Source organism: Cylas formicarius, unplaced genomic scaffold (genome assembly GCF_029955315.1).
Source record: "Cylas formicarius isolate icCylForm1 unplaced genomic scaffold, icCylForm1.1 PGA_scaffold_8__14_contigs__length_24414737, whole genome shotgun sequence".
Classification (NCBI taxonomy): Eukaryota; Metazoa; Arthropoda; class Insecta; order Coleoptera; family Brentidae; genus Cylas; species Cylas formicarius.
The window spans coordinates 22,755,132-22,777,398 of NW_026844361.1; the positions used below are offsets into that span (position 1 = coordinate 22,755,132).

The 22,267-nt window shown below is 39.6% G+C and overlaps 1 protein-coding gene across 1 annotated transcript; it reads left to right on the forward strand.

Annotated features, from left to right (window-relative positions):
* The first annotated feature begins 80 nt into the window (after positions 1-80).
* LOC132705908 (uncharacterized) lies at positions 81-21,979 on the forward strand. The gene is made up of 15 exons (XM_060676869.1): positions 81-436; positions 507-606; positions 694-999; positions 1,051-1,235; positions 1,301-1,454; positions 1,517-1,914; positions 1,984-2,117; positions 4,385-4,530; positions 4,587-4,794; positions 4,854-5,079; positions 14,641-14,991; positions 16,960-18,306; positions 19,275-19,704; positions 21,411-21,503; positions 21,615-21,979. The coding sequence occupies exons 1-15, from the start codon at positions 408-410 to the stop codon at positions 21,711-21,713; spliced, it is 4,206 nt and encodes a 1,401-aa protein (XP_060532852.1). The 5' UTR covers positions 81-407; the 3' UTR covers positions 21,714-21,979.
* Positions 21,980-22,267: the final 288 nt, after the last annotated feature.

Genomic DNA, 22,267 nt, shown 5'->3' on the forward strand with positions numbered 1-22,267 from the left:
AAATGGCTAGGCAACCAGAGATGCGTTCATGAAATCTTCCCCGTGGTAATTTGTAATGGCATGCGCAGACGCGTAGACGGTTAAATGGCACTGTGTGCGAGAAGTTTATGTGAGTGATTGTTTATAACTTTTCTGGAGAAATAATGTTAAATAACCGTTTACCATTTGAAATTGTGATAATCCTCGGCGCGGTTAAGTGAGTTTATCTTCAATTAGGCCAGGCTTGCGTTAACCTGTTTTTATTCCGGTACCAAACAGTTTGTTTTGTCTACGTGAATTTTAGTGTGTCAATAATGGCCGCCTGAGAAATTTGACAATATGCTTTTGTCGTTAGTTTTCCGGTAAAGGGCGTCGATTCCAATTGCGGAATCGATTTTTTAAGCAAAATTTTTAATCGTAATTAAACCATGGCCGACAGTAATCAGAGATGCCCCAAGTAAGTATCGCCGGTAGAGGCTATTGTGCAATGGTGGTGGAAATCCTTGAACTTGATTTTCTATTTACAGAATTATGGTATTCCGGCCTACTTGGGAGGAATTCAAAGACTTTGCCTCGTACGTGAAACACATGGAATCCAAAGGTGCACATAAAGCTGGCCTAGCCAAGGTAAGTTTGAAGAGGGTTTCAGATAAAATATCTTTTCCCATAATTGATACAACCAGTGTTTTATTAAACAATACTAATCGAATTCAGGTAATACCGCCTCCAGAATGGGTGCCTCGCAAATCTGGCTACAATGTTGATGATTTGAATGTAACAATACCCGCGCCAATCTGCCAGGTGGTAACTGGGAAACAGGGTTTGTACCAGCAAATTAACATACAAAAAAAGGCAATGACGGTAAAGCAGTACCGGGAACTGGCGAATAGCGAGCGTTACGCCACCCCCAAGCATTTCGATTATGAGGATTTGGAACGCAAGTATTGGAAAAATATAACATACGTGGCCCCCATTTATGGAGCAGACGTGTCTGGGAGTTTGACAGATGACGACGTGGATGTAAGATTGGGCATTTTTTATTCGCGGGTCGTTCAAGTTGTCGCGTTTCAGGAGTGGAACATCAATAGGTTGGGCACGATTTTGGATTATGTCAACGAGGACTACGGGATATCCATCGAGGGCGTAAATACTGCTTACTTGTATTTCGGCATGTGGAAAACGACGTTTGCCTGGCATACAGAGGACATGGACTTGTATTCAATTAATTTCTTGCATTTTGGCGCCCCAAAAACTTGGTGAGTCTACAATTAAAGGTGAGTCGGCGCCCGGCACACAAAACGTAATGGAATTCCGCGTTTAGGTACGCCATTCCGCCAGAACACGGCCGCAGATTGGAACGGCTGGCCAACGGCTTTTTCCCAGGCTCCTACAAGACGTGTCAGGCGTTTCTGCGGCACAAAATGACCCTCATATCTCCTCAAATTCTAAAGCAATATTCCATTCCATACAATAAGGTACGTGGAATTGTTTTTGGCCCCATCGAAGCTGAGGCACTCCTTTTTTTTTTTATATATAGATTACCCAAGAGGCAGGGGAAATAATGATCACGTTCCCGTACGGGTACCACGCGGGCTTCAACCACGGCTTCAATTGCGCCGAGTCGACAAATTTCGCGTGCGAACGCTGGGTCGAGTATGGCAAACGGGCCTCGCACTGCACCTGCAGCAAGGACATGGTCAAAATTTCTATGGACACGTTTGTTAAGAGGTTCCAACCGGACCGGTACGACAAGTGGCTGAAAGGCGAGGACATCGGGCCTCATCCCGAGGAACCGGACCGCAAAGTCGCGGCGCCTCTGCCTCTTCCGCAAGACATACTCTGCAACAAGAACAACACGACGCTGCCGCAGAGCTTTCTCGATGCTCCATTCAAGAAGAAGCGGGGCGGTCGGATGATGTCGTCCACCTACGGGCAGTGAGTGTTTTCGGTTTTCCGGTGTCCGGGCATCGGCCCTAAACGTTTCGGTTCTTTCATGTCGTGCAGTTTGTCCGAGTTTCCGACCGATCTGCAGCTCGAGCTTATGGAGGAGGACAATCTGCCTTTTGGCGACGAAATCCAGCCCGACGAGCAGCAGCTTGAAGTGCTCGAAGACATCTGGCTCAAGGCGGGAGAAATCGGTAAGCTGCTGGCGTAAGCTGTTTCTCTTATTTATTTGTTTATTTATTCATTGTCCATTTATCCATATACCGATGCCAAACTATTAACTACATGAAAAATTAAGATTAGCGCCAAACAGGTTAAATGATGTGAAATCAGATAAACCAAAGTTATAATTTTTATATAATTTGATTTATCAGTGACACCGACCCCTTATATTAGAAAACAATTCCAGTTCACTAAACTCATTACAGGGGCCGAGGTAGGTGATAGAGATTTGGAAGAATCCCTTCTGCACACAAGAAAAAATTTAATGTCTGCATGTCCTTTACATAATTTTGTTACCAATGCTGCCACCATTATTTTTTATGTTCTTTTTTATTGATATATTGGTATTTATTTATTTTATTTACTTATTTGAATGTTTCTATAGAAAATGCAATAAATAACTAGCTGCAAGAGTAAAATTTCTACTACATAAATTGACTAAATATCTCACCCACCTACAGATTTTCTGTTAGAATCATTGGAAGAGGGGTCTCATGTTAATGCCATTTCCACAGACTTCTCAAAGGAGTAAATCATCAATCATCATTAAGCATTGCACTTTATATTATCTTTTCCAAATTACTGGAAATCAAGCTTCATTACCCCTATCCGGCGATAACTCGCAAGTCAACAATTACAGGCCCATCGGTATCCTGAGCTGTATTCCAAAAGTTTCTGAAAGGTTGCTTTATGGAACAACAATTTGGATTTCTCCCCCATCACTTTACTGAGGCAAACATTTCATAGAGTAAATCATCAAATCTTAATCAAAAAAATGGGAAACATTGGATTGCAGGGAAAACTTTTGGAATGGTAACCATTGCACCTTACTGAAAGAGATTGTGGGCGTCCAGCGCTTCCATTCCACCGAAAGGATCCCTACTTGTCAATGTCTATGTGAATTCATCACGCATTTTTTCTATTATTTGTATTATTCGGTGACAACCTAAAATTCTATACAAGAGTCCGAAATGCTGATGACTGGATAAAATTCCAGTCCGATTTAGATCGCCTAATGCTATGGTACGATTTTAATGGAATGGAACTAAATATTAATAAGTGCCAGCTGATGAACTTCAACGGGAGCTTAACATAAAAGGGTCACCATTATTGCAGGCCTCCGTAATAAGGGATCTCGGAGTGTTACTCGATATTAAATTTTATCTCAATCACTTCAGTTTTTGGGGCTTTATTAAGCGTTGTACAGTGGACTTCTAGAGTATTCTCTCTGGTCCACATACAGGCCACAGAGAGAGTGCACTCCTTCCAAATGGAGTTCCATCATACTAACTATGGGACTAACTTTTCTCACTAGATCAGCCGCACCAGCAAATTGCTTTCCCACCGCTTCCGGAGTGCAAAGATATTTAAGAGACAACTAAAAGACTGTCAGTGAAACTGTTCCGTTGTCTCACTTCTAAATAGAATTGTTCTATCTGTTCTTACTTGTGTTCTTGGAAAACCAGTGTTTTCATACTAGGGTTGGGTCTTTATCTATCTATTTCATTCCGTTTTATTTTATTTTATTTTGTTTTTTACTATGTGAATCTTATTTTATATTGAGCGGTTGGCCCGTGTGCAATAGTTTTAGCCACTAAATGATTTTGTAAATTTTTGAAAATGAATTACAGTCTGCAAGTATTAAGCAGAGACTACAGAGAGTTGAGTCTCAATGTTCAATGGAGATTTCTTTTGCTAATTGGCAAACTACAATCTACACCCAAGCTTTTTATAGACAGTTCTGGTTTGATATTCACCTAGTTTGTCTTTTATATCTGAATAAAATTATCTCTTCTCAAAGTGCCATATCCATTCAATGAAGATCGGTAACAATTATGGCAAATTCTTCTCTATTTTGCGCTTTTCTTAGTAATGCGTGCTTAACCGAACCAGAAAAGTCTCGGATATTCTTCCGCCAATAGCATTGTCGACGGCCGGGAATCGCGTTTTCCCTCGATCTTGCCTTTCATCGTGAGTTGCATCTTTTCGCATCTAGGAAATTTGTTTTTACCATTGCGATATGTGCTGCCCAAATATCCGAAGTTCGAGACTCTTGCTCTCGATGTTCCATCTGCAGTTATGTTCGTGCGTTGGTTTTGATTACGATTTATAACCATAACCTTTGTCCGTTTTGTATATATCTTAATGCCCTTCAGAGCTGTCACAACTTTTGACGTACAATTTTGAATGAAATCGTGGTGCGTGGTTATTGAAGTACTGAGCGAAACGGCGTTTACAGAGGCGGAGGACGCGACCATATGCGACGCCGGCTACAACGTCAAACGGAACAAGAAGTATTTCCAGAAGAAGCGCAAGAGTGGCTCCAAAGACAAAGAGGACGCCAAGCGCAAGTACAAGAGGCGGGAACTGCTGAAGGACCCCAACGTGAGTTTTCGACGTTTTACAGCGTCGCGCGTTTCATTTTCACATTTCATGGGCAGTATAATCATTCGAAGCACAAGCCGGCCAAGAAGCAGTGCGGTAAGATCGTAGCCATGGAGGGACGGTCGGAAGTCGGAACTGACAGACGCTCGCCCGACACCGCCGCCTTGGTGCAGTCGTTGCTCGCCAAGGAGACCGACATGCTGCTGTCGCCGAAGAAGAAGAAGCATAAGAGCAAAGATAAGGAGAAGCACAGACATCGCGACAGTGAGTTTTTTTTTTTTTTTTTGCTCGTTTTACAATAATGATGCGTTCCCCATCGCCAGAACACCACAAGCACCGTCCGCGGGACGAAGCCGCCCCCGCGGCCCAGACGGAGGCGACTCCGGCCGCCGAACCCGATCCGGAGAACGAGGCGATCAAGAACCAAATCGAAAGTATCATACGGGCCGCCAACGAGGAGTTCGAGCGCGGCCTCAACCCCCCAAAACCGCCGTCCCCCGTGCCGGTGGCGGTTCCGCCGCCTCCGCCGCACGGTGCTCCAGTTATACGGTAAAAATGGCCCGAACACGATATAATTTCGAAATAATTTACTACCTTATGAATCTTCAGACATTTTTAATACTAAAATATCCGAAAATATTATTATTAATAAGTCTAATGGCAAAAGGATGACTAAAGATGCGTAAAGGTCTCTATTTGCGACGCAGCCGATGCACCCGTTTTCAGGTCCAGCAGTAAAAAGATTCTCGAAAAGTGTCGATTCCGAAATTGAAAATTTCGTTTTTAAGTGAGCCAAGATACATGTGCCTCTAGATGAGGTTTAATTCTTGCAAACGCGAGAAACGCATTGTATTACAGCTCTCACGGGAATCTAACTCGAAGCAGTTTCTTGAGTTATTTATGTAACATTATGTGTGGGATTAGTGCCTACTATAAGAAGCCTGTTAAAACATTTATTCGAAACAAGACTAAAATGTTAAAACATTTTATGGGCACCAACAAGGGGTTTGCTTACATCGTTATAATAATAATAGCGCTTTATTTCCAACAGGTAACATGACCCAATTACAGAAAATATTAAATATAAATCATCCAATATATATATATATATATATATATATATATATATATATATATATATATATATATATATATATATCTTCTTCTTAGTCGTTTGCTCGGTTTCGAGCATCGTGAGTTCATAGATTGCTTTCTGTGGTGAGCTTCCATTCCTGTCTGTTTTCTGCCATCCTGAATGACTGGCAGAGGTTTTTGCCGGTAAGGTTCTTTATAAGATCCGTGTATCTTGTGGGCGACCTTCCTCTTGATCTTTTGCCGTGTACCGTTCCTTCCAGTGTGAGTCTTTCAAGGCCATTTCTTCTAACCACATGACCGAAGAATTTTGCAATTTTCTCTGCGACAACGATACTCAATCTCTTCCTAAATCCAAGTTGTTGTAGGATGGATTGGTTGGTTCTTCTCTCGGTCCAGGACACTCTTAGCATTCGTCGCCAGCAAAACATTTCAAATGCATCTATCTTCCTTTTATCATTCATTTTCAGCGTCCAGCATTCTGATCCATAGAGAAAGACTGAGAACACTACACTTTTGACCAATCTTATTTTAGTGTTAAGGGATATTTGATGGCTTTTCCACACTATAGTTAGTTTGGTCATGGATTCTTTCGCTATGGCAGTTCTTCTTTTTATTTCTTCGCTAGATCCGCCCATGTTCGATATTGTGGTGCCAAGATATATGAAGGTATCAACTGTCTCGATGTTATTTATCTGTTTTACTTCAGGTCTGTTGTTATTTTGGCGATCAATTATCATTATTTTGGTTTTCTTCTTATTTATTTGTAGACCCACTTCGTTGCTCGTCGCTTCAACTCTACGTATGAGACTGATCAATTCTTCTTCTGACGCAGCGATTAGTGTCGTATCATCGGCGTAGCGTAGGTTACAGATTTTGATGCCATCAATGGTGATTCCTCCCTGCCATTCATCGAGCGCCTTCCTCATAATCCACTCGCCATAAATATTAAAGAGTAGTGGGCTTAGTATGCAGCCCTGTCTCACCCCTTTACCCACTCTAAATGGGTTGGTTAGTTCTCCATCTACTCTGACATAGGCTGTATTGTTGTCGTATAACTTTTGAATTAACGATATTAGATGGCCAGGTGTGCCCATTACATTTAGAATCGTCCATAAGTTTTGCCTTCGTACACAATCAAAAGCTTTAGAGTAATCTATGAAGCATAAGTAGGTAGGCACATTGAATTCTCTTGATTTTTCAATTATTTGTTAGGTTTAGTATCTGCTCTCTAGTTCCGCGTCCCGGGACAAAGCCGGCTTGCTCTGGTGGTAGTTGTGGAAGTAGGAAAGGCTTTATACGTTCTGATATTATGTGTAACATGACCTTGCTAGCGTGTGAGATTGTCCTATAATTATCGCAGATGTCCTTCGGTCCCTTCTTGTGTATTGGCACATAGACCGATTTCGTCCAATCATCGGGCCAAATACCGGTGTCCCATATCATTTGACAGATCCTATGAAACAATTCCACTCCTGTTTCCTCAAGTGCAGTTAGCATTTCAGCAACAATGCCATCCTCTCCAGGCGACTTGTTGGACTTCAGCTTGGTAATTGCTGTCCTTACTTCTTCTTTCAGTATGGGAGGTTCTTTTCCATTGTATGTGCTTTTTTCTGTGTCATTGTTTGAGTTTCCAGTGTCTTCCATTAATTTTTCGCAGTAGTCCTTCCATCTTTCCTTTATCTCTGCTTTGTCTGTTATTAATTTACCAGCTTCGGATCTTATCGCCCAGAATTTTGAGTTGAACGTGCGTGTAATGTGCTTGATTTTGTTAAACAGGTCTTTTGATTCGTTGTTGTGCGAATGTTGCTCAGCTTCGGCGCATATATCGTTTAGGTACTTGTTTTTGTCTTTTCTACACTGGTGTTTGATATCTTGGTTGAGCCTGCTATATTGTTCTCTATCTTCATGTCTGTGTAAGCCCGTGGCCTTGAGTTGTTTCAGCGATTCAATCTTCTTCCAGGTTTCTTCTGCAATCCATGCTTTCCTCTTCTGTTTCACAGAAGCTTCAGTTTGTGATGCCACTTTTAGCAGTGCAGTTTTTGTTTTGTTCCACAATGAGTTAGAGTCATCGTCTGATTGCGTATGTGAATTTATTTTGGAGATTTCTGCTTTAGCCTTTGATCTGAAATTTTCATTATGTTTAAGGCCCGACCAATTCCTAAAGGTTTTATTAGGCTGCGATCTGCTTAATTTTATGCGGAGCTCTGCTGCGAGAAACTGATGGTCACTGTGACAGTCCTTTCCTGGGTAAGTCCTGGTATTCCTTACTGAAGTCCTCCATCTGGATTTTACTAAGATGTAGTCTATCTGGTTTTTATGTAGGCCTCCAGGTGAGGTCCAGGTGTATAGTCGTCTTGGATGATGTTCGTACCCCGTGTTTGTGATGAAAAAGTTGTTCTCAGTGCAGAATTGCAGCAGTCTTTCTCCTCTAACATTTCTTTTTCCCAGAACGTATTTGCCGATAATTTTGTTTAGATGTTCATCTGCAGGTTCTCTTCCAACTTTGGCATTATAGTCGCCTATTAGCATCGTGATTTCTCGATTTGGTAGAGTCTCTAGTAGCTGTTCTAATTGGGCGTAGCATTCTTCTACCTCATCATCTGGTGCTTCGCTGGTTGGAAAATACACTTGTACAATATTCAGCTTCACAGGACGCGCGTTAAATCTGATCAAGATGATTCTATCATTGATTGCTCTGTATTCTGTTATGGAGTTTTCAAGTGTCCTGTTTATTACTATGGCCACGCCGTTTCTAGATGTGTCCTCGTTGCCTGAATAAAAAACGATGTTATTGTTTCTGGATATGAAGTGTCCTGAGCCCTTCCAATGCGTTTCTGCTAAGCCCACTATGCTATGACTGCTTATTTCTTTCTCTACTATGGCGAACTTTCCGGCTTCTAGCAGTCCGCGAACGTTCCAGGTGGCTATCTTTAAACTTTTCCATATGTTCATTCCAGTAGCCCGTTTTCCATGTGATGCCTGGTTTCCTACACGCACATGGCCAGTCGCCCATTTCACACCACTAGGCCCGGACCCTGAGTGGCGCCAATTGCTAGTTGGATCACTCGGCAATACACATCCCGTAATACTCATCAAATCATCAATATCATGAATTTTCCTGGGGGGATATATGACGCAGTGGGGCCCCTGGTCCTTCTATATATATATATATATATACAGGGTTTTTCACTTAAAACTCCACACGCCAATAACTCCAAAACGAAAAGAAATATTTAATTTATGTAAAAAGTAGTCAAAGTGTGGGGTCAAGTAGATATTTCCTAAAGTTTAAAAAATTCGACGCCTGCAAAGAGCTGGGCGTCGCGACGCGTCGAAAAATTATTCGATTGCAGAGACTTTGGAAATACGCGCATACAAGAGTACATATTATTTAAAAACTTTTTTGTTATTTACTCAAACTTATTTACTTTACCCGTTTCTAAGTTATACCGATTTAAAGTAAACATTTCTTGATTAATAAAAAATGTGATTAACGCTTATTTTTACAAGTATGCCATGAATGTTAGTTACTATGGCAACCATTGTTATCGCAGTTGTTTTAAGTGCAATTACAAACGTAAGTTGTTATTGCTGTACCAAAAAATTGTCACATTTTGTCACAAGAAATATCCAAATTTGTTCGGTTTAAAAAAAACTAAGAATTATTATGTGAAAATGGTGCAATTTAGCAATGAGGAAAAAGTAGACATGTTACTGGTGTTTGGAGAATGCAGATGCAATTGTAGAGAAGCAAAAAGAGTTTACGCACGGCGTTATCCGCATAGAAGAGTCCCCGATGCAAAAACCTTTTCAAGTTTATGTAAAAACTTAAGAGAATATGGCAGCTTCATAAAACCTAAAAAAAATAGGAACAGGACGGCTACAAATGATGAAAATACTGCTGCTGTAATTCAGCAGGTTGATAATAACCCCAAGATATCCCTATCAGAGATAAAAGAAAATACCGGTGTTACCATAAGTTCTTCGTGGAGAATTCTACATAGAAACTCTTTTCACCCGTACAAAAGTAAACAAAAAGAAAGCGACGAAAGTCGATTTCAAAATAATGGAATCGTTAATAGACACAACTGTCGTTTTTGGTCCGAAAACCATCCTCGTTGGATTACAGAAAGAAGTAACCAACGAATTTTTAGTATCAATGTTTGGTGCGGCATATTAAATGGATTCCTTATTGGACCTTACTTTTACGAAGGAACTTTAAATGCAGATCGCTATTTAAGATTTCTTCAAACTACACTTCCGGAACTATTAGAAGAAGTGCCTCTTGACACTAGAATGAATATGTGGCTACAGCAGGATGGAGCGCCTGCACATATATTTGAACCGAGAATATCCCAATAGATGGTTTGGTACTAATGGACCGGTAAAGTGGCCGGCGAGGTCCCCGGACATTACACCACCAGATTATTTTCTTTGGGGCTACCTAAAAAACGTTATCTATGAAGAACCTATCGAAGATATGGCGGATCTCATTAACAAAATTAGTGCAGCGTGTGCCGCTATCACAAGAAGGACTCTCCTGCAAGTGACCCAAGCTCATCTGTTAAAAGTTTTTGATAGTTGTGTTCGAGCAGATGGACATAATTTTGAACAAAATTTTCGAAATGTCTTATTATGTAGTTAATTGCAATAATAATTTTGGTTATTAACTTGTAGGTATTTTACTGTTTTTTCATTTATTTATCATGTTATCAGAACTAAATCGATAAAAAATAAATAAAATCATACTAAAATAGTTGAAATCTATTGTTTGTAATTGCACTTAAAACAACTGCGATAACAATGGTTGCCATAGTAACTAACATTCATGGCATACTTGTAAAAATGTTTACTTTAAATCGGTATAACTTAGAAACGGGTAAAGTAAATAAGTTTGAGTAAATAACAAAAAAGTTTTTAAATAATATGTACTTTTGTATGCGCGTATTTCCAAAGTCTCTGCAATCGAATAATTGTTCGACGCGTCGCGACGCCCAGCTCTTTGCAGGCGTCGAATTTTTTAAACTTTAGGAAATATCTACTTGACCCCACACTTTGACTACTTTTTACATAAATTAAATATTTCTTTTCGTTTTGGACTTATTGGCGTGCGGAGTTTTAAGTGAAAAACCCTGTGTATATATATATATATATATATATATATATATATATATATATATATATATATATATATATATATATATATATATACTAACCTTATAACTAAAAAAAAATGAAGAAGGATAGAATGAGAAAGAGAAAGAAAATGATAAGACTTATCGGTACGGATAACCCGAAGCCAATCGAAGTTGCCGAAGTATGGCCCGGAGACCATCATAATATAAGTCGCAGTACGATGATATTTTGTTGAAGGTAGCACACATATTGTAAATAGGGTTTTGAAAATGGATATTGGACCTGGGTAACTGCGGTAAGAAAGTCGATTGATGTCTCCCTTCCAGCCGCGGCACGGACAATCGACTCCGTAATGAACTAAGTTATAGAGAAATGAAACAGATTGCAAGTATAGCGAACGTTCTTAGTAGAAGATCGTGGTCAACTCCCCTCTCAGGATAGGAACCGTCCTCCCTGAACGTTAGATACTTTAGTAACCTTCTCTACGCACTCTCAATAGACTGAGTGTGGCAGTTATAAATTGGTGACGATATCAGCGAGCCATAGTCAAGCTTGGACCTAACGTAACAGTTAAATAATAATTTAACAGTAGCTGAGCTACAAAAATGCCTCCGATTTCTTATTACGAATCCTAAAATTTGCATTGCACTGGAAACCATTTTAGTAATATGAGGTACAAAAAAAAAAATCCCCAGATCCTTCACAGTGGCAAGTCTAGTCAGGACAGTACCATCCATATTGTAATTAAAGACTATGGGAGTTTTTGTGCGGTGGTAAGAAACCACATTACACTTGCTGATGTTAAGATGCAATTTATTTTTAGTTCACCACTGACTGATAATATTGATATTGTCCTGTTTCAATGCATTCGTGTAGCTTTAGGCATAGGCAAGCTTGTTGCAGATGATCAAAGATACGAGATCATCTATAAATATATTGAAAAGAAGAGGTCCAAGGTTAGAACCTTGAGGCACGCCAGAAGTTGGAACAAAAGGAACCGATCTAAACCCCTCATTCTCAACAAACTGTCGACGATTCACCAAATAGAGAAACCAAATTTATGAGATGCTTTTTCAATCAATAAGTGATGATCTATCTGGTCAAACGCTTTGTGAAAGTCAGTGTATATAACGTCAACTTGACCTTGCTTGTTCGGAGGGTCACGGACGTACGAAGACGGAGCATAAGTTGGTGATACATGATCTTAAATAAATTTATTTAATATAATCTCGGATATTTTAGAAAAATTGCACAAGATCGAAATAGGTCGGTAATTTTCAACTACAGAGGGATAACCATTTTTGAGAATAGGATAAATGTTGACATATTTCCAAGGCTTCGGATAAACACCCGTTTCAAGTATCACTTTAAAAACGTGAATTGAACTGAGGTGGCTTTTACTTGATGAAAATCCATTTATCAAAATAAATAAGAACTAAAAGTTCAGATTTTCACGAAATTATATATTATCACATGACAATTGTTCCGACAACACCGTGTCTTTATCAAATGTAATATCTACAAACTACCTGCTACTATATATATCGAAAAATGACCTTAAAACCTTAATTAATGTTGTAGCGAAAATTTAAGTTCAATAAAGGAGAGGCATTTAAACCTAATTGATCGTTAAGCAATACATTTGAATGTCTCATTTTGTTAACCTCCATGGCTTCCAAGAAATTAAATTTTCTACTTTTTGTGGCTGTGTGTAATATATCAAAATTGTCGTCAAAAATGTGTTTTTCTGTGTTTAAGTGTGTAGCATAATTAGAATCTAGACTATTGTTTTTAAACGCTCTTATATGTTCGTTAATGCGTTTCTTGAAGGATCTACTTGTTTGTCCACTATAATTTTTAGGACAAGATGCACTATTCAACCTGTAGACACCTGATTTTTGGGATTTTGGACATTTCGATTTATTGTTTTTTAAATATTTTCCTATTGTGTTGTTAGTTCTGAAAGCTATTTTTAAACCACATTTTGACAAATGTTTTGAAACTTTTTCGCTAGGTTCTCCTTTAAGTAAAAGTTTTTTATGGTGGTATATATATGTGGACGATATCTTTGCTTGCTTTGTTGGAACGGACAGACAATTGAATTCTTTTTTAAATTACATTAACTCAATACATAATCGTATGAAATTCACTATCGAGATTGAACACGATTACTCTATTAATTTTTTAGACTTAACTATTACGAAAGTGCAAAACAGATTAGATTTTTCAATATATCATAAACCTTCACATACGGACCCAGTCATACATACAGTTATACACACAAAATGGCTGCATTTAACTCTTTTATACACAGACTTCTTAATACGCCACTCTCAATAGAAAATTACAACAAAGAACTTATAGATAAAATTATAAATAAAAAACAAATACAGACAACATTAAACTCTATTTATCCGAAACCAAATATAGAACACGAACAATTTAAAACAATTACATACTTAGGAGACCCTAGCGAAAAAGCTTCAAAACATTTGTCAAAATGTGGTTTAAAAACTAACCAAAACTAACAACTCAATAGGAAAATATTTAAAAAACAATAAATCGAAATGTCCAAAATCCCAAAAATCAGGTGTCTACAGGTTAAAATGTGGATCTTGTCCTAAAATTTATATTGGACAAACAGGTAGATCCTTCAAGCAATGCATTAACGAACATATAAGAGCGTTTAAAAGTAATAGTCTAAATTCTAATTATGCTACACAGTTAAACACAGAAAAACACATTTTTGACGACAATTTTGATATATTACACACAGCCACAAAAAGTTGAAAATTTAATTTATTGGAAGCCATGGAGATCAACAAAATGAGACATTCAGATGTGTTGCTTAACGATCAATTAGATTTAAATACCTCTCCTTTACTAAACTTAAATTCTCGCAACAACATTAATTAAGGTTTTATGGTCATTTTTCGGTATATATAGTAGCAGGTAGTTTGTAAATATTAAATTTAATAAAGACACGGTGTTGTCGAAACAATTGTCATGTCATAATATATAATTTCGTGAAAATCTGAACTTTTAGTTGTTATTTATTTTAAAAACATGACATAAAGGAGAACACAGTGCGTGGGAACAGTCTCCCACGATAAAACTGAGTATGCCATCAGGACCAGCGGTAATTTTGTTCTTGAGCGCTTTGCTTGCTGACAAGACATCCTGGATAGTAAGCTTAGGTATGTTCACTAGTTCCGGATTAAAGGACACGCTTGAAAATGAACATGGATCTGGCTGGGATATGGTGTAAACCATATTAGGCCCATGGCAATATGGTTTTCTTATTTCGAGTTTTAGTTTCTTATTTGGTTATCTTTTGTTGCAGTAAAAGTGATGACGCATTTAATTTTTTTTTGTTTGAAAATAAATTATGTTTGTATTGATGCCGCAAAACGCTTGCTAGCGGAGATTCAAGCATTCTCAATCAATCCGCTCAAGACAGCATCGAAGAGCCGTTTTCAGCGACCACAATTTTGACAAAATCCTTTAGTCATTTTGAAGTTATTGATATTTATTTCGGAAAATATTGGGACACCCTCCACCGCTTTCCCTTTTAGCGATAGGGCAAAAATTATTTAAAGAAGAGAATCGAATTTATTCGACCTTAAAAACATTTTAGCCACTTGTAATATAAGATTATTTCTCAAAAAACAGTACTGAAAAAACTGAAATGGTCACCAGGGGGCGCAATCGCCGCTCTCTTAATTGGCCCCACCCGCGACGTAGTAAATCCATTTCTACATAACATTTTTATAATACCTATAGATGACGGTATTGAAAAGAAAAATATTTTTGACCTGTGCAACGCTTCTTCTGAAAGGGGTTGGCAAAAACTTATTATGTTTTTAATATTGTCCACAGCGTGGAGCACCGCGCGACGCCCGAGGTCAAGAAATCCGTCATGACCGGCACCCATCGCAAACTGAATGGCATGGGCTTCGCCAACGCGTTCCTCGACTTTTTGCAGACCAAGCGGTCGACGCCCGATTCGAGCGTCAAGAAGAAGAGCCTGAAACACCTGAGGATCGCGCGAGTCGACGGCACCGTCAAGATGCAGAAAGTGGGCGTGGTCACTCCACCTAACGGGCGCGTTGTCGTCAACGGTGTCGTCAAAGCGACCGAAGCCCCGCCGGAGAAGCCGGCCGCCCCTTCAACCGTCGTGGCCCCGGTGCCGCCGCCGCCCCCGACTCCTTCAGAACGTAACGTAGTTCGGTAAGGATGCGGCGCACAGTAGTGGGTTATTTGATATTCTGATCGTAATGGTTTTTTAACTATATTATCTTTTAAAAAGGATAATATATTCGGTAACACGGAAATGGGAGTTGAAAAAGTGTGCTGGCCCCGATTGGTTGCAAAACAAATAGTGACAGCTGTTAAGGTTACATATTAGACTGTGCTGCGACCGGAGTATCATTAAATGGACGAATGGAAAACATTTTTGAGTTGCTTCAATAAACCAGCCAGAGCGTAGCATGTTTCAAACTAGATTTTTCTGAATTGAAAAATAAAGTGGACGCCCTTGGGACGGAAAATATTAAGCTTAAACAAAAAAAAATCATTTCAAGATGAAATATTAAAGAAAAAAAATATTCTTGTGTTTGGACTTTCTGAGGAAGAGAAAGTGTATCGCTAAAAGAAGTTTTGCTAGACGTTTTCAATAATAGGCTGGGAGTTAGCATGAAAATTGGTGATCTGGATGATTTCTTTACAATTAGTGAAAAGAAACATGGGAAATGTAGACCAAAGTCAACTAAGTAACAATATGTACTTTAAAATGGCGACAAATTGAAAAATTCTGGCATAAGTAATTGTTAACAAACGATCTCTTTTCTGTAATGCAAGTCCATCCCCTTCTACAATTACAAAGTATTCGAAGGAAGATTAGTTTGAAGATGATGTACACGACGACTTTAGAGTGTTTGAGGAAAAATCTGGAATAGATACCTTAAAGCAGCGAGTTGTAGGGGCGGGAGAGGAGGGTGGACCATCGACCGCTGACAGAAAAATAAGAGATAGACAGGGGAGCAGAGATCAACCTTTGGCATTGAAACCTTCGATTGGAAGAGGACAGTTCATTCCCTCGGTGCCACCTTTTATTGCTTGTTTATTTATTTATTTATTTATTTTTGTGTTGTCGTAAAGCTGGCTCACTTAAATGTTCGATCAAAAGTTTTAAAAAGAGACTCAAGAATCAGTTGTTGCCAGAGAGTAACATTCCGTAATTATATAACAACGTTGTTTTTCTTTAGTATTATCGATACGGTTTTGTATATATTATTTTTGTTTCGGTTAGGTTAAGCTTAAAAACGTCGATTTGAGCTGGGTTTCACATTTTCACCATTTAATGCAATTGTTTTCCATTGTTTCTTTTTTTTTCGTTTGTAGTTTATGATGAATAAACACCTTAATAATTATAATAATGTTAATAATAATAATAATAATTTGATATTTGAAAAATAGACTTTGAGTGCATTTTTTTTAAATCCGGTACATTTGAGTTTTTAAGAATGCTTGATTCAATAATTAAATTGATTATAATGCATATATATGAATTTTCTTATTTCAAACGAAAAAGGTGCGTTTTTATTTAAATGGTGATTTATATTTGTCTCTATTTGGAAAACTAAACAAAAACATATTCTTTTTATTTAAAATAAAAAGATTGGCATTTATCAATGGGCATATGACCGCTGTTAGTTGTCACAATCAATGTTACATGATTATCTTTTACCATTCATTACTTTGACCGAAGACGAAAACATATTTTCCTTTGGTATCCAGTTATTAGAATGTCCAGTAGTTAGTCCAGACCTAAATCCTATAGAGAACGTCTGGGGGATATTAACGAGGAAATTATACGATCAGAAAAAACCAAAAATAAATAATGTTAATGAAATCAAACAACGACTGTGATCAACATGGGAATTAGTGGATAGCTTGTCTAAAAGACTAATAAAAGTTATAAAAAATAAAGGCTGGATGAAATGTTAGGGCAATAATTGTATATTAAATAAAAAATAATTAATATATGACACTTTTATTTGTGTATACTATTTATGTCCATAAAAAAAAGATTCAATTGGTTTTTAATATGACTTATTCTCAGGCCTTTAAGAGTATTATTTAAATAAAATAAAATTGTATCGTCGGTACAGTGACATTTTTAATTCTAACTGAAAGGTACCAGCCGCAACCGCAGCCGTTCCAAACCGTTCTCTACGATCAAGTCGAAAGGAACCCGCCTAGGCAGCAGCAGCAGCAGCAGAAACAAATAACCGTCGCCTATCCCGCGGAGAACACCGTCACTTTGTATTCGGCGCCGGAGGAAATCCCGACGAAACTGTCGCTCCAGGTGACGGAGTCACCGGTGGTACAGCGGGTGGCGTCCGCGCCAAACCTCCTCCTGGTTAATCCGCAGCGGACGAGTTTCTACAGCGTCAATCCGGTGCAGCAGTACGTGCTGCCGCCGGGGGTGACGTTGAACCCCTGCCCCACCGCCCGCAAACCGAACAACATATGGGGCGGCACCGACTACTACAGGGTGAACGCGTGTCCGGAAACGGTCTACGACCACGCGGACCGCTTCTTTCCGATGACGAGTCGGCCAATACGATTGACCGACGACGACGATCCGGCCGTCAAGCGTCCGCCGCACGGCCTGGACACCGACGAAGGCGAGGACGTCGAGCTGACCAGGGCGCTGCTGGAAGACGTGCAGTCTGAGGTGGTCATCGAGGGGCTGGAGGATATGCCGACACTCGTCGTCGAAGACAAAACGGCCGTGGAAGTGCTGCAAGAAGAGGTGGTGGAGTGCGCGGAGCAAATCGATACGGACGAGTGGACCGACAGCTTGCTCGTCGCCGTGCAGGATGCGGCCGAAGAACTGTATTGTGCGCGTCCCGCAAAGGAAGAGACGCCGGGACCCAAAGTGGTGGTAGAAGTCGCCGGACCGGATCCGGGCGCCAATCTTGCCGGTTTGAGCGTTAGCGATGTCGATGACCGTTACAATTCGGCGGGGTCCACATGCTCGTGCTGCTCGTCGACGACGTCAGAAGACGAGAAGGAAGAAGCGCCGCCTCCGGCGGTCGCCGCGACGCGACCGACGAAACCGAATCGGATGCGGACACTCAAAATGGGCGCGAACAAAGTGCACCCGATGACGAACCGCGGCGGCATCCTTGCCGACGATTTTCACCGCTTCCAGAAGGCAAAAATGCGCGAACTGCAATCCGGCGCGACGTCCAATTTCTTCGCCAAGTCGCGGTCCAAGTCCCCGCGGACCGCGCGCCGCGGCAACATCGGCTCCAGGATGCTTTCCCTGTTCAAGAAGACGAAACAGAAGGGCGGCAAAATGGATGAGCCGAAGAGGGACGGCCGCAATCTGCGGATCATCAAGGATCTGCTCAAGTTGTACCGCGACAGGGTGGCGGCGTCCAAGACCTCCCGGACCTTTCCCGCCGACTCGAACGTCCCTCTGAGCGCCCGTTTGGAACGTAAGAGGGCAAAACTGACGCCGATCGAGCTCAGGTGAGAGACCTCTTTTTAGTATTATTATTATTAAGAAGGGGTGATTCACGTCGAGTGTCCTGTTTAGGAGTGCCGGAGAATTAAATAGATTCCTTTTTTAAAAAATTTGCAGCGTTGCCAACTCGACCCGAAAAAGTTCACACACATGTAGATTTTCTATTTCTATCTCTCTCCCATTTGGAGACAAACACCATTTTATTATAACTTTTTTGCGTGTAAGTAAGCTAGCTATTTCAATTTTTTTTTTGCGGGGTTTGTTAGTAAAATAAATACGCCACCCTACATACAGGGTATCGCAAAAATTTACATTTCTAAAAAACCTACATAATTGACAATACCGGTGCGCAGTCCATTAAACTCCCAATACCCATTTCTTACATTCAAGTAAATAAAGATTGTGTCTCGTTTGAAAAACCCGCGTCTTAAAATAATATAAATAAATAAAATATAGAAAATGAGGGAACCTACCTGGATAAATAATTTAAAATGAATGATGAATAATATCTATTCACTCAAGTGTGAGAACGGTTTTCGATGGGTACGAGATTATTAATATTCTTATTTCTTATTATTATGAATTATTGAACTTTGTTAATGTCAAAAAACAATTTACCTTGACGATTTTATTTAGAGATGTAAATTTTTGAACTATCCTGTATGACTTTCCGTAAAACTTCAGTGACTGTAAAATTTTCAAATACTTAATTCACTTACAAAAAATGACACTAAGCGTTGATAAAGCGGTGTTTTTCTACAAAAAAAAAAGTAAAGTTATATTTTTCGAAGTAAGGTAACGCGATAGCCATAACCGGAAACGCGTCAATGGCGTTCTAATTGAATTTATAACGTTGTCATCTGTTTCGAGTACGATCGGCAACGCTGCGGGCGCGTAAATATTCCACTATGACCAAACACCAAATTTGAAAAAAAAAAAAAGCGGCGTCAACGTTTTCCCGACTTCGTCATAGAGTGGAAATGGACGACGTGATGCAGCGCTTCAGCAAAGATACGCGCGAGCGTCTCCGAGCGGGCGGCACCCTGGCCGACGTGGCGTCGTTGCCTTGGGCTCGGAGCCGGAAACGCAAAAGCGACAAGAACGGCGGGGGGCGCACGTCCAAAGGGCCCCGGGTGCCGATCGCGACGGGCGACGTGGTGTGGGCGCGGCACCGCAACGGCCGCTACTACCAGGCGACGGTTAGCCGCGTCAAGGAGAACTACAAGTACGCCGTGTACTTTTACGCGGACCGTAGCTTCTCGAAGGACATCAGCCTGGATCACCTGGTGGGTTGGGACCCGCGCGAGAAGGTGACCACGGGGCGCAAGGTGCGCATCCGGTGGAGCGACGGACAGACATACGACGCGGAGTGTATGGGTCAGACGGAGGATTTTCTGTATACGGTGAGAGGGTTGGTCGGTCGTGCGTCGAACGAGACGTGTTAGGTATCGAGTCAAATATTGGGGCATCGTAATCAATCAGAACCTAAAATGGACAGCTCGGGTATTCTACGTTGCAGGAAAAAATTATTACATTAAATTATAGGTCGCTACTTAGGTAAGGGATAGTAGAATGGTATACCAGAATATTAAGATAATTAATTTGACAGGTTTCGGTTTAGATGTTGCTTTTTAACGGCAATATTTTCTCAAGATATCGGCAAATCTCGTTAAATGTGTTTGGGTATAGCTGATTAGAAAGAAAGTGTCGTAATATGATTCCCATCTCTTATAACAATTTAATTTTAACAATTGCATTTTGTATTACTTGACATCTTTAAAAAAATTTACCTCCGCTCTTTTTAAAGTTTCATTTCCATCGCCCGCTTAGGAAATAACCATTTAAATAATCATTTTTATTTTACCACATCCCAGATGTGGTAAAATAAAAATAAATAAAATAAAATAAATAAAAATAAATAAATTATAAATAATAATAATAAAACTAACTTGGTGACGGTACATCAATAGCAATGATAATTAGTACTAAGAAAATGAAAGACATGCTTATGGAGACGCATTTCAAATATTTTATATAGATTATTACCGTCCGACCCACATCGTAGTGGCCCTTGGCTATTAGTATCTGGAAAAGGTCAACGTATGGGCTGCTATTTTAAGAAACCGAACCATGATGGGGAACAAATAAATATAGCTGTTCAGGATCTTAATATTCCTGTTCATAAAATTTGGTAAAGTTAAGATGGTTGCCTCACACATAACGCTAGGAGAGCTTAAATTTTTCTGAATGCCACGTTTCCTAATCGCATAAAAAGTGGACAGGGAACAATCAAATGTTGATGATGCGATGATTTTTTTCTTTGGGGTCACTAGCACTATTTACAAGGACACACACGGTCATGCAAATTATTTGGAAGATTCATATTTTGCGCAGCTAAAAATGGTAGATTATGTTAACCTTTTGCAAAATATGTATTTTTTTGTTTTGGTTTTATTTTTATAATTTCGTTTTTATTTTTCGTGTCGGGTGGGCAGCAATGATTTTATTAAACATATTCTGTAAATCAACGCGTGCGAAAGAAATCTGTACCTTTCGTAAGAATGAAGTTATACTAAAAACTAATCCCTCACTAAAACGGAACTGCCTACAGTAGGAGGAGCCTTATATTATTGGAACCAAGGAGACGTTTGGCAATACAGCAAAATATTCGCATCTCACTTCGATGCTTTTAAAATCTCCGTTTAACTTTATATTATTTTTTAATTTTAATGTGAATTTATTCTTTCCTGAAGTGTAAAGGGTTTTAAAGTATTTATTTCACTTTTTTGTTTTATTATTATTTTTATCATTTTGAATGTCGATAAAATATTAATTGAAAATAATTATCCCTTGCAAAAATACCATCCGCTTTTTTATGGCTTCATTAATTAGCTTATAATATTTGCATTCTTGTAATTTTCATTTACTTTTAGCATACGAAACGAATTTTTAGCATGTGTTATACAAACCATATCCTATCCAGTAAGTAGTTTTTATCGAAGGAATTACTCTATTTGTAATCCATGCATAGTCTATAGTCCAAACTTGGACGTAGGTTTAATTATTACGTTAAAAAAATTAAATGGCATAAGTAGATTCCCGTTTCCAGGTGTCGTTCGAGGACCTGAGCCGGCTCGAGCTGCACCGGAATAACGTGTACGCGTTAGACGAGAGCATCCCGAAACGGATCGCGACCAAACTGGTGAGTGCGTCTCGGTGTCGTTGTTTTTGGTAGGATTGTTGTTTGTTTTTGCACGCCAAAATGACGACCCTTCTTTAACGGCAAACGTTTCGTTAGCGTCGGTTTTTCTAGTCTTACGCGTCGGACATGCGCAACAGGGAGCACCTGTACGAGTTGGAGCGGCCTTTGCCGCAGAAGCGGCCCGTCAAGAAAAAGGGCCGCGACGGTTAGGGCGCGCGTCCCGACGCTCCGAAAGACTGACGATCGGCGGGCCGGCCGATACTCGTGATTACGTTTCCAAGTATTTCCTCCCCACTTTGCGTTATCCTTTTGATTGTTTGTGTCACGTGTGATATAAAAATAATAATGATACGTTATTTGTATTTATTTCGGTAAAATGTTAATAACGCAAATCTGTAAGATAGATATACTTAATACCTAGCTAGATATTTAATAAAAGCGTTTCAGTTCCGTGGCCCACATTTTTATTTGCGTCCCCCGCAGTCCTCTACGTTCTAAGTGTCGAGAATGTAGAAATTTTTGAGATGAGATTGAGTATTCGCGAATTTATTCTCTGCATAAGCGACAATTAATGGCTCTGTTATCCGTTTTTGTGGCGGTTAGTGGAAAATGATTTACGACGAATTCCATTCCACTCCATAAGTCCCATTGCTTCCGGTTGTCAAGCTGACTTAAATACATTTTTTAATAAAATTTTTAGATGGATAACTTATTAGGACTATTTTTAAATGTTTCTTGAGTAACATTCAACAGAGCAACTTGTT